General features: G+C 42.0%; 1 protein-coding gene across 3 annotated transcripts in view; it reads left to right on the forward strand.

Annotated features, from left to right (window-relative positions):
• SMAD1 (SMAD family member 1) overlaps window positions 1-11,113 on the forward strand; it is a 42,709-nt gene extending 31,596 nt beyond the window's left edge. For all 3 annotated transcript variants that reach the window (XM_088056253.1, XM_088056254.1, XM_088056255.1), the window contains exons 3-7: window positions 1,118-1,375; window positions 4,012-4,128; window positions 6,936-7,157; window positions 9,115-9,371; window positions 10,774-11,113. In XM_088056253.1, coding sequence (XP_087912379.1) covers window positions 1,118-1,375; window positions 4,012-4,128; window positions 6,936-7,157; window positions 9,115-9,371; window positions 10,774-10,917 — 998 coding nt within the window. In that variant the 3' untranslated portion in view covers window positions 10,918-11,113. The remainder of the gene's footprint in view (window positions 1-1,117; window positions 1,376-4,011; window positions 4,129-6,935; window positions 7,158-9,114; window positions 9,372-10,773) is intronic.
• The last annotated feature ends 95 nt before the right edge of the window (window positions 11,114-11,208 follow it).

Here is an 11,208-nt window from a genome sequence, read left to right on the forward strand (position 1 = left end):
CAGAGCAAAAACCTCAAGGAGAGGGGGTGGTAGCTTTGGCTCTTTTTCTCTAGGTGTTGGGTTTTTGGCACCCTCTCTTGAAGGCAGACTATCCAAGGCGGGGTTTCTTTTCAGTCCTGCTCAAACATGGAGTTGGGAAATGGAGGTTCCAAAGGGGGAAGGCATGAAGAGGACTTGCCTTTTTATTTCTCCTCCACTACTTTGTGCATGGACCTCTCTCTCTCCCAGACATTGCCTCTCCTCTTCTATACATCACCCAAAAATTTCTGTGGAAAGAAGAGCTTTTAATCCTTCAGTTAGCTTGGTCTTTGCTGTGAGGCATTCAAAGATAGAAGCTGAGGAACTGGAAAAAGACGTGATTCTTTTATCTTAGTGTATCTGGTGTCATGTTCATATTCCCAGTTTGAAAGAGACTTTTGTTTTGCTGCTGAGAAGGCTTCAGAAGTGTCGTGAGACTCGTAGTTTCTGATGTTTCTCTGATTCCCATAGTAGCACATAGTTGCAGCTCAATTGCTGCTCAGTTGGTTTTTTTGAACTACATAATTTTGTTTAAATTGCACATTTTGTAAACTGCCTTGAAGAGTTAATAACTGTTTTAATAGTAACTTGTAAGAACATAGTCCAGGTTAAAAATAAAATTACAGCTGTTGGGACCAGGCCGAGTTCAAGGCTTATTAGTATTGTCTTCAGAAAAAAAATTAAATCTATTCTTATGAGCAAGGGTTTGGGTTACAGGCCATTAGGTGATCAGTCGGATGACGAGTGCAGCAGGAGGAACTGCATGTCAGCATTGTCAGGCTCTTCCCAGCATCTCTTCGTGCAAGTAAGACTGAAACACAGAACTGTGGTTTGTTCTTGGCTCCTCTTCACTGGCCCTCTGTGAAGACGAGCTCCTGTCTAGCAAACGAGGGAGCTGCGGATTCGAGCAGTGCAGTAACCGGATGCAAGGGAAAAAGTTCTTGCTTGGACGTGTGCTCCCAGGTTTGACTGCCTTGTTTTTGAGGCAGATGTGGATATGCCGGCGGGGGCGGGAAGGAGAATGTGGGTTTTTTTCCCCTGTATACCTTCAGAGCTGAGTTTCTAATGCTGTGGCTTTTCTCTCTTTCTCCCTTCCCAGTTCTTCCTCCAGTGCTGGTTCCGAGGCACAGCGAGTACAACCCTCAGCACAGCCTCTTGGCGCAGTTCCGCAACCTGGGTCAGAACGAACCCCACATGCCGCACAACGCGACGTTCCCAGACTCCTTCCAGCAGCCCAACAGTCACCCCTTCCCCCACTCACCCAGCAGCAGCTACCCAAACTCACCTGGAAGCAGCAGTAGCACCTATCCACATTCTCCAGCCAGCTCAGACCCGGGAAGTCCTTTCCAGATGCCAGGTAGAGTCAGCTTCCATTGAGAAGGGAGAAGGTGGTTGGACATCACTGCTGTCATGGGTTTTTTGCTTAATAAAACCAAATGATCAGCCAACACTCGTGTTCAATAGCAAGCTAAGAGATGTAAGGTATTCTAAAGAGTATAGAATCTCTTCATCTGCTAGTACTGAAGGCTTTAATATTGTGCCTCTTTCAGACCCAGTTAAAACATTACAGTAGAACTCTTGGGAGGTGTGGGGAGGGATCCAAAATGTTTTGGGGACCAGTTCAGCAGTTTAGCCCACAAAGTGTAGTGTTCAGTGCACCAGAAGTGTGATGCCAGAGATCATCCTTGTTTATGCACATCCTTGTTCAGCACAATTTAGAGATTTTAGTTCTGCAGAACTAAGATTTTAGTTCTGCAGAAAAAGGATATTTCTCAAGGTGATCACATTATTGCTACCTGATAAACAATTTCTTCTCATAGTAGTGTAATTCCAAGAAGCAAATACACTTCAACTGAAGAACATGCCCTTAAAGCTCTTAAACTCTTCAGGCTGTTTTACGACAGTCATAGAAGAGCCTTCCTTTGTTGATTGGTGTCTGTAGAAAATTCGATGAAGCCGCCTTTTTTCATCTTTACACGCGGCTGCAGAAGCAGTCTGTGGTGGGTTTGTTGATCTAAATGCTGAGAGAAGGATGCAGTACAAATGCTTACTGATGTTGTTTGCCTGTCTCCTTCAGGGGCTGAGGGGAGGGTATATGTAAACAAAGCAGCAGATTTGTGAAAATCTGTTTCCTATTACATGAAGTTAATATCCATAGATTTCTTCTCTTGATAATTGCTGCAAATTTTTCTCTCGTGAGTGAAGACTACTGAATTTGCTGGAAGGAAAGAAAGAGTTTGTGTTGGCTTTTCTAAAAAATGTGAGAATTTGCTGTGAAACCAGCTGTTTTGTTTTGTTTTTCTTTTTTTTAAAATATGATTGCTGTGGTTGGGCCTCTTCCAACAGAGATAAAGACCTAACAAGGTCTTCCTGAGCCTGCTGGCTTGTGGAAGTTCACTTGATCTTTGAAGGTCTGTTCTGTCCACATGCCCTTAATATCAGCAGCTGCAGTGAAGAAATTGAGTTACAGGGGAGGTCAGGATACTGATGTCCTTGATGCTTAGCCCTGGACAGTTGTCCATCTTCTGCTAATACGGAAAGAGACTGATTTCTGGAATATAGAAAAATAAAGGGGCGAAGCAGTTAACCTTGAAAACTCTTTAGATACTGGTTAATTTGTTGCCCGTGGCCTTGGAATCTTGTGTAGGACCAACATCACGCTTGCGCATACACACAAGCATTTAAGGCTTGGTAAAACATGACACTCAAAATCCAGTGCAGTTTGTTAAGCTCCTAATGCAACCCTGTGGCCATCTCTGTCTTTCTTTACTGCTTTCTCATCCAGCTGAATGTGTTCAAGTCAGGGAATTAGCCAGGCACCTACCAGCATTAGATGTAAAGCTCTGAACAAAATACCTGCTAAACAGTAAGTTAGTTAATAAATTTCATAAACATGTGTTTCCTCAAAAAAATACATTAAAAAAATCCAAACAAAATAACTACTCCACAAAAAATCCCCAAACTTACAGAGTATTCTGCCCTTTGTTGCTAATTTGGTTTTCAGAGTTTTGGAATCCCCTGTGATTATTTGCTGTGGTACTTTGCAATCCATGCTCTCAGTAATGGAAATAAATGTGGGATGAGCAGCAGCAGAAAGAGCACAGTGGTAATCTGATCCCAGCTTTTGCAGCGAAAGCTTGCAGGGATCAGACAAGGGTTTCTCGCTCTTGGATGTACCTCTGTGCAATTGATCTGAAGGAGAGTATCCTCCGGCATGTTGGGAAATGGTGACATTGGCAACTTCCTGCAGCTTCTAAGAAATCTTTTGGGAAGCTTTCCCAGGAGTGGGAATAGGCAGCTGAAGGGCAGTGCTGGCTGGGACACTTCAGATAGGGCTGAAAGCTGTGTGTTAATGAGTGTGGTCATTGTGCACGGGCTCCTGTGCTGGTGACACAGCCCTGGCTGGGACAAAGCAGAGACACTGACAGAGAAATTCCAGAGCCACAAGGCCACTTCTGTAGAATTTGGGTTCCTGAGCACTTTCTGCTATTCCCAGTCTAGGGAAACAGAGCTAATACTTTGCACTGACAACAAGGCCCTGGATATAGTTGAGATGTTTAAACAGTGTGCTGGTGGAATTGTGTTGGAAACAGAAAAGCTCAAACTGAAAGTTTTCTGCTCCAGCTTCTGTTCACTTTTAACAAATCCAGTATCTACTGCTGGCTGGGCCCTGAGACCTCTTTGTGCCCTGATGTCTGCATGGCACTTTCAGCCTGCAGAACTGTGGGTTGGAAATACAGCTGAGCTTTCTTTTGTGGCTTTATGTGGGGGTGAAGTGACTTGTTTTTATTGCAGTTGTGCTTAATATGCACAGTAATTCTTTGCTTTCCTTATTCGAGGTCCATGATTGCTTTTTCAGATTTCTGGTGGGTGGAAGTTTATAGCTGAGTCAGGCTGGAAGCATTTCCAGGGTCAAACTGTTTATGTGGATATGTAGTTACGCTTTAAAGAGAGGAAAGGACTCATGTATCTCTCTGCCTTTTCTATATTTAGCTGATACTCCCCCTCCCACTTACCTGCCTCCGGAAGATCCGATGACACACGATACCTCCCAGCCCATGGATACCAACATGATGGCACCTGCAATTCCCCCTGATGTGCACAGAGGAGGTAAGAACACATCCTTCGTGTTTTCTCCTTCGCTTCTTAAGAGTAGTGAACCTCCAGAACTTACAAGTAACAACTGAGTTTTAATTTTGGATGGATGTTGTTCATGAAAATTTTTGTCTGCAGAAAAGAAAAAAAGGCCATGTAATTTTTCTTCTGTTGTTGCAAGGGATGAAATAGTAAAGCTAGAGATTATTCATAAGTGTAAATATTTATTTAAGACAGGAATCTATCCCACAAGTCTTTAAAAATGTAAAATATATGGGGTTTATTACTTTCTTACTCCCAACCAACCCAAAGACCAAAGTAATTTTATGTTTTCTATTGGGAACTTCCGCTAATCTCTGAATGGAAAGAACTCCTATGAGGCTGCAAAATACTGAGTTATCTGCCTGAGGTGTGGCATTGCTACAGACTTTAAAAATCTGTATGAAATAAAGGCCTGTTGCTTTATCTACTGTGACACAGACATCTTTTTACACATTGCTTGTTAAAGCCGCAGCAGCAGCCGTGGCTGCTGAGTAAAGGATTCGGTGCATTCATCATCACATTGTGAGAAATGACCCCTTCAGAGAACACTTCAGCTTACACAGTTGTGGCCCATGCCAAGAAAGAGCAGCAAGCTGGATGCTGTGCCAGAACAAGTATCAGGATCACAAGCGTATGAACAGTTTAACTGTTGTGTTCTGGATTTTTTTGGTGTTGGTGGGTTTTTTTAGGTTTTTGAGTTTTGGGGGTTTTTTTTGTGCTTGTTTTGCTGCTAAGCTCAATTTCTGGTTTCAGGAAGTGTATCTGCCTTCTTAGAACAATTTGGATGGTTTTAGTGTTAACCTGTTTACCCTCTGCTTAGAATGAGTTTTGTGTGTTATAAACCCCATCTGTAGCACTTCCACTTTTTTGCTGATCACACAGACTACACTCTGTGTGTATGAGTAGTTGGCAGGAATTTTGGGCCAGAATTTTACTGCCCCAAAATACATTCATCAGATTTTATGCCTAACTGCAGATCTCTGCATGTGTGTCCCTCTCCCAAAATGCATGAGAGTTATAGAATTCCTCTACTACATGAGAGATGATCAAGAAAAGAGGGTTTACATTCTTCATCTTGCTCTTTATCATTCAGCCATTTCAAAATAAAAATTGTCTATTGGTATTTTTACCTTCTAGTAGTTTGGTACAATGGATTTTCATCTCTGTCCCTTCAGTAAAAAGAAAGACTTTTGGGTGTCTTCACATGTTCATTATTCACATATTTATGTTGTGATTGCACTCCTTAAAAAAAAAAAGTCTGCCACAGGTTGTAGAAGAAAAGTTTTTACTGTGACCTTACTGCACCATTTTTTGTTGCAGACTTTGTAGAAGCGTGTTCTTCATGGTGATTTGTTAGTCTTAGGAGATTTGATTTAACAAGCTGCATCCTGTCAGTGAAGTTGGGTAATTTCCATTGTTGGCCCATGCTGGGAATAGAGAGACTAGGCGCACCTGCTCTGCATGACTTAAAGCAAATGTAAGGAAGTCAGTATGAAATCTGTGTGAGAGAGATATGATTAATTCTGTAAGAATGGCCAGCTGGCAAGATTTCTTCCTGACTTTGAGAACCGGGGCAAAGCTGCAGCTTTGATAATTGCTGGCATCTTTATGGGAATTAAAAACATAGTAACCTCTTACTAATAAGTAAAGACTGTTTTACCTTCTTTTTTTTTTTTTCTTTTTAAAAGTGATGTGAAGGGATGGAAAGTGCCAGAATATCAGGAAAGATCAGCTTTTTACCAGTGTTTTTAAGCAAGTTATTAGCAGTGAACGGTATGCTCAGAAGTTTTGTCATAGTGATGTAGGATGTGTTACCCTGCTCTTGAGTATTTGCCACTTTTTGTATCTACTGTGTACTGCTGGTTTGAGGGGGACTTCTGGTTTTTTGTTTTTGTAACGAAAACTCATAGTGGTGTGATCTATGAACAGAGGAAAATAGGAACACTAATCGTAGTTGATTGATATCAGTAAAAACTTGGAGCTGGGAGAAGGAAATCTCTGGCCAGAAAAAACAAGTTTTCCCATAATACCAGTCTGATTTTCATTTTGGCACTTTGCTCTGTAGGTGGGATCCGCAAAGCTGGTGTTTCAGCAGCAAGTCCAACTTTTCTAGTCTTAGTATTGAAATAGTGACTTTCATTTAAAAGAAGGCACACATAAAGCAACCACAACCTCTCAGTGGCTTCCTTTTATTTGGGGATGTGCTTCATGCATGTTCAGAAAAATATCAATCTCAGGTTTTTTGAAGTCTCCTACAGTTCTCCCAAAAATCCCAGGAGAAAGATTTGGTCATGCTCTGAATGCTGAAAGATTGATCTGCTGACTGTATATTTAAGCTGCCTTGCTGTACTTCTTTGTAAAGTGAGCAGTAGTCTTTGATGCAGTTACGCGATGCTGTTTCTTCCTGTTGCTATACAACTTTGCAGTAAGCAAACAGGTGACTTGTAGCTTGTTAGTAAAATGAACTGAAGTAGAAATCCATCTACTGAATAGGAAAGAAAGCTGAGTTGTACAGTTAAAGCATCTCTCTGCTGTTTGAGCACACACTGCAGCATGTTGTAAGAAAATGGGGCCAGGGATATTGGGGCACTGCTTGGGATGTGCCCAAGAGCTTTCTATATTTTTCTGTTCATACCTAGTGCCAGCCTTCGTCTCTTCTGAGTCTTGAGTTGAAATTATTTTACTCTATGTAGCCCAAATCTGCAGAGTCACTACTCTTTACTCCTCAAGCCTGTGTTCCAGCACTGTTAGGCTGTAAGCTTTCCATGGTGCCTTTCCAGATGTCCAGGCAGTTGCTTACGAAGAGCCAAAGCACTGGTGCTCCATCGTCTACTACGAGCTGAACAACCGCGTTGGGGAGGCGTTCCACGCGTCCTCCACCAGCATCCTGGTGGATGGCTTCACTGACCCCTCAAACAACAAGAACAGGTTCTGCCTGGGGCTGCTCTCCAATGTCAACCGCAACTCCACCATTGAGAACACGAGGCGGCACATTGGCAAAGGTGAGCTTGGGATCTGGCCATCCATTTTGGATGGGGGTGGTGTTTCCTGAGACATGACAACTGGGCCACTTCCCTCAAGAGTAAGCTGCTCTTCCCTACCATGTGGGAGAAGTGCTTGTGTTGGTAAACATACAGTTTTCTGGCCTTGTCTTACAAACAAAGTATTGTTCCTACCTGGTGTGTAATTACAGGGAGCTTTTACCCTTAATCAATTTTTAGTTGCCTGAAGGCTATCGAAATCTAAACTAGAGGTTAAGCCAGTTTGTCTAATGAAACATCTTGATTTATCTTGATTATTGCTGTATATGGAAATCCAAATTGTGGTTCTTGGCACCAAATGCTTTAGCTAGCCTTAGTTCTAACATAAATTAGCTACCATAACATGTATTTTGGGAGATAACCTGCTAAAACAGTTTATTCCAAATGCATTTTTCACAGGCTGGTGATTCTTTCAGTGGGAATTTTGTGCTTCCCTTTTGTGTCTGTGACAGTCTTGCAAAAGAGAAAATCTTCACCTTTATGCCTGACTAATACAGTCCTCTTTCCTGAGAACTCACCTGTAATGCAAATGGCAGGGAAAGCTGATGTTGCCCCCTGCAATGGGCCAGTCCTGCAAGGCACATTTTTTAGGTATTTACACTTCTAGTAGACCAGAAATTTTCTGAGACAGTTGGGGGTTCAGCATGCCCAAGCAGTGGGGTAGATGTGCCAGTTCATGAAGAGGAGGAAAGAACTGAAGCTGAAGAGAACTGTCAGGTCCTCAAGTCCGAGTCCCCCAGTCTGGAGAGCTTTTCTCTCCATGAGAATTTGTGCAGCTCTCAGTAGTGCACCACACCTGTGTTGTGCCACTCAAGTGCTAATACTTCTTCCTTCTTTTCCTCCCCATCCATCTTCCCAAGTATCAGGATATTTATTTAACACCTCATTCATTTTTCCTGTTAGGAGTAGCCCAGCTGCAGGCAGAGTTCTGCTGAAGCACTTAACTGCGTGTGTACCAAAGCAGAGCGTGAGAGAGACAAGGATGCAGCTGAATAAGTAAATGTGTAACAGTAACGGTGATGTAGAACTGTTAGTCTTTGAGAAAGGAGGAGTAAATCCCAAACTTGAAGACATAGCCATAAATGTTTTTGCAGATCAGGTGGGAGTATGAATATACCCACGCAGTCAATGGCAAAATCTTACATGACAGAGCACAGTCAAGGCTTTCTTACTGGACTGCAGTCGAGTTTTCTGATTCTCTGTGTTCATCTCTGTGATTTGTCACATTGTGGGAGCTGAAAGGTTTAAGTAGCAAATAAACCATTTTTAAACACAGAAGGTAAGTTTTCTTGCTTTCTCAAAACCTTTAGAATTGACTCCTACTGACACAAAGGTTCTCTGTTACTTTTCTGGGGCTTGGCTGCTGTGGATGACAGGTGAAGGAGCAGACGCTAGAAGGGGAAAGGACTGTAAAATTGTGTGTACCCTCATTTGGCAGATAGGTCTGAGGAATATAAAGGCCTTCTTTTTTTTTTTCCCATCTAGCTTTCTGGAATTAAAGCTAGCTGACAAAACTCATGCTACCCAAATTAGCATTCAAGACTTTTCCAGGGAATCGAGCTTGGGGCTGCTTCAGTGTCTACAAATTACCCAATTACTACCCAATTACTGCTTTATTTAAATATAATGAGAAAAAGTTCAGGTGGTCAGGTTGTCCAATGGAAGGCATCAAAACTACTGTGCTTGCTAGTTTAGTGTTGTTGAATATGCAACGTGTTGATTCCCCATACATACATACACACATACATATGTAACTTTATTTCAGATCGCCTGCTGATGAAAGAGAAAAGTAAAAATGAAGACAGATGATACTCTGATGTGTAATTAAGGTTTATCTCTTTGAACAGAAGCCTATCTCTGTGGAGACAGAGCATGAAAACAGACACAGAGTATGAATTTGCCAACCTTCTCCTTGCAGGTGTCCATCTGTACTACGTTGGAGGGGAGGTGTACGCTGAATGTCTGAGCGACAGCAGCATCTTTGTGCAGAGTCGGAACTGCAACTACCACCACGGGTTCCATCCCACCACAGTCTGCAAAATCCCCAGTGGCTGCAGTCTGAAGATTTTCAATAATCAAGAGTTTGCTCAGCTCCTGGCTCAGTCCGTGAACCATGGCTTTGAGACAGTGTATGAGCTCACTAAGATGTGCACCCTCCGGATGAGTTTTGTAAAGGTATGTGGGCATTTTCTTGAGATTATTTTGTAAGCAAAGTAAATTGTTTTTTCTTAATGTAGTGATTTTGAATGGTCCAGTAACTCCCTTCATCAGCCTATTAATGGTTGTTAAATTTTAAGGATGGAATGCTTGTTAAGTATAAGACAGATCTTAGTGAAATGAAGTATTTGTGGACAGAAAACCATCTGGCCCACATACTTAGAAAGCTTGAGGTGACTTCCAGAAGATGTTTCTTCACATAAGTCCTCTAAATCTTGACCAGCAACTCCCAAATTAGGAGCTGCAGTCATTATTTAGAATAATATGCATACCTTTCTATTCTAGGAAGGCATGCAAGGTCAGGATTTGTGATGTGGGTTGTGTGAGTGTCAGCATAGGTACTGATATGAAAGGGCTGGTCCTTAAATGAAAGTAATCAAATGAAGATGATGATATGCTGCAGTCCTTTCCATGATGGGAGGATGAGAACCTTTAGATGTGTTAAAACAGGGTTCCTAAAATGGAGTAGGCTGTTTACAGCACTGCATCCTAAGGAGTTGTATGGCAGTATTGCCTAAATAGTCAAAAAGGACATCTTGTGTATTGGAAGTTGCACTGCACAGTGTTCAGAGCTGCTGCCAGCTGTGCTGGGAGCTGGGAAATCCCTTCATTAGGGATTAATACAGAGCAGAGCAAACTGTACCTGCAGATGTCAGTCTTCTCTTCAGACCTGCCCTGAAAATGGTTCACTTACCTAAAAGCGTTCAAAATTGTTTGTATCTCTTTATATCTTTGGTAATCACTGTAACAGAATCAGTTAGAAACAGAAACAGAATCAGAGCTGAAACAAATTCTGTCTTAAGTTGAGAAACAGCCTGATGGGGGATGACCATGTCCTCTTTTGTCAAAGGAGGAATGCTTCTGACTTAGTGCTCAATTTATCATCCCCATCCTGAGAATGATATTTTGGTTCTTGTCAGACAGATGCCTCATCCCCATTTCCACACCAGTCTTATCACCTCAGCTTTTAATTTTTTGATCTGTTTGGCAGCATTTCCACCCAATTTGTTCTATTTTCAGTCTTGGCATAGAAGATTTGAATATCCCCCTCTCCAGAGGCTTTATAGGGACCTCAGGCAGCTGGCAGTGATGTATAAAGAAATTTTGCACTGTTACAGCTTATATCTTTAAAGACTTCCATTCCAAGAGATCTGAAATTATACTTTCCCCACATTTATGACTTTTCAAGCTTCTGATTTGTTTGTTGAAATGTGATAATAGTTGGTGGTTGCTGTGGGTGCTGTGCCACCCTGCTGATAATGACTGTTGAAAGCTATTTTGGTAAGAAGTATGCTTTTCATGTATTTAGTATTATAAGGTGATTTGCTTTTTCTTTCCCTGCTTATGATTCTGTTTTCAGGGTTGGGGAGCTGAATATCATCGTCAGGATGTAACGAGCACTCCATGCTGGATAGAGATACATCTCCATGGTCCCCTTCAGTGGCTGGATAAAGTACTTACTCAGATGGGCTCGCCTCATAATCCTATTTCTTCAGTGTCTTAAAAGGTCCCAAGCCTCCTGCATTTTGGAAACAGTTGAGCCTTGCATGTACTTGAAAGATGTATGAGTCAGACACACATTTTTATTTTTTTTCCCCCCCTCAACTGGCAACAGCTGAAAAAGAGCCATGAAAACACTTGACTTCTGTGACCAACTGTTGGATTCAGAAAACAAAGATAAATAAACCCCTTTGACATACTGTTGGTATAAAGAATTTTAGTTTACATTGTAATGTACTATTGTGGAGTTGATTTACAGGGCTTAGTACAAGAGGGATGATAGAGCCAAAGCCAA

This window comes from Pseudopodoces humilis, chromosome 6 (genome assembly GCF_049639895.1).
Source record: "Pseudopodoces humilis isolate 2021_Gansu_Grassland_sample_001 chromosome 6, ASM4963989v1, whole genome shotgun sequence".
NCBI classification, from domain to species: domain Eukaryota; kingdom Metazoa; phylum Chordata; class Aves; order Passeriformes; family Paridae; genus Pseudopodoces; species Pseudopodoces humilis.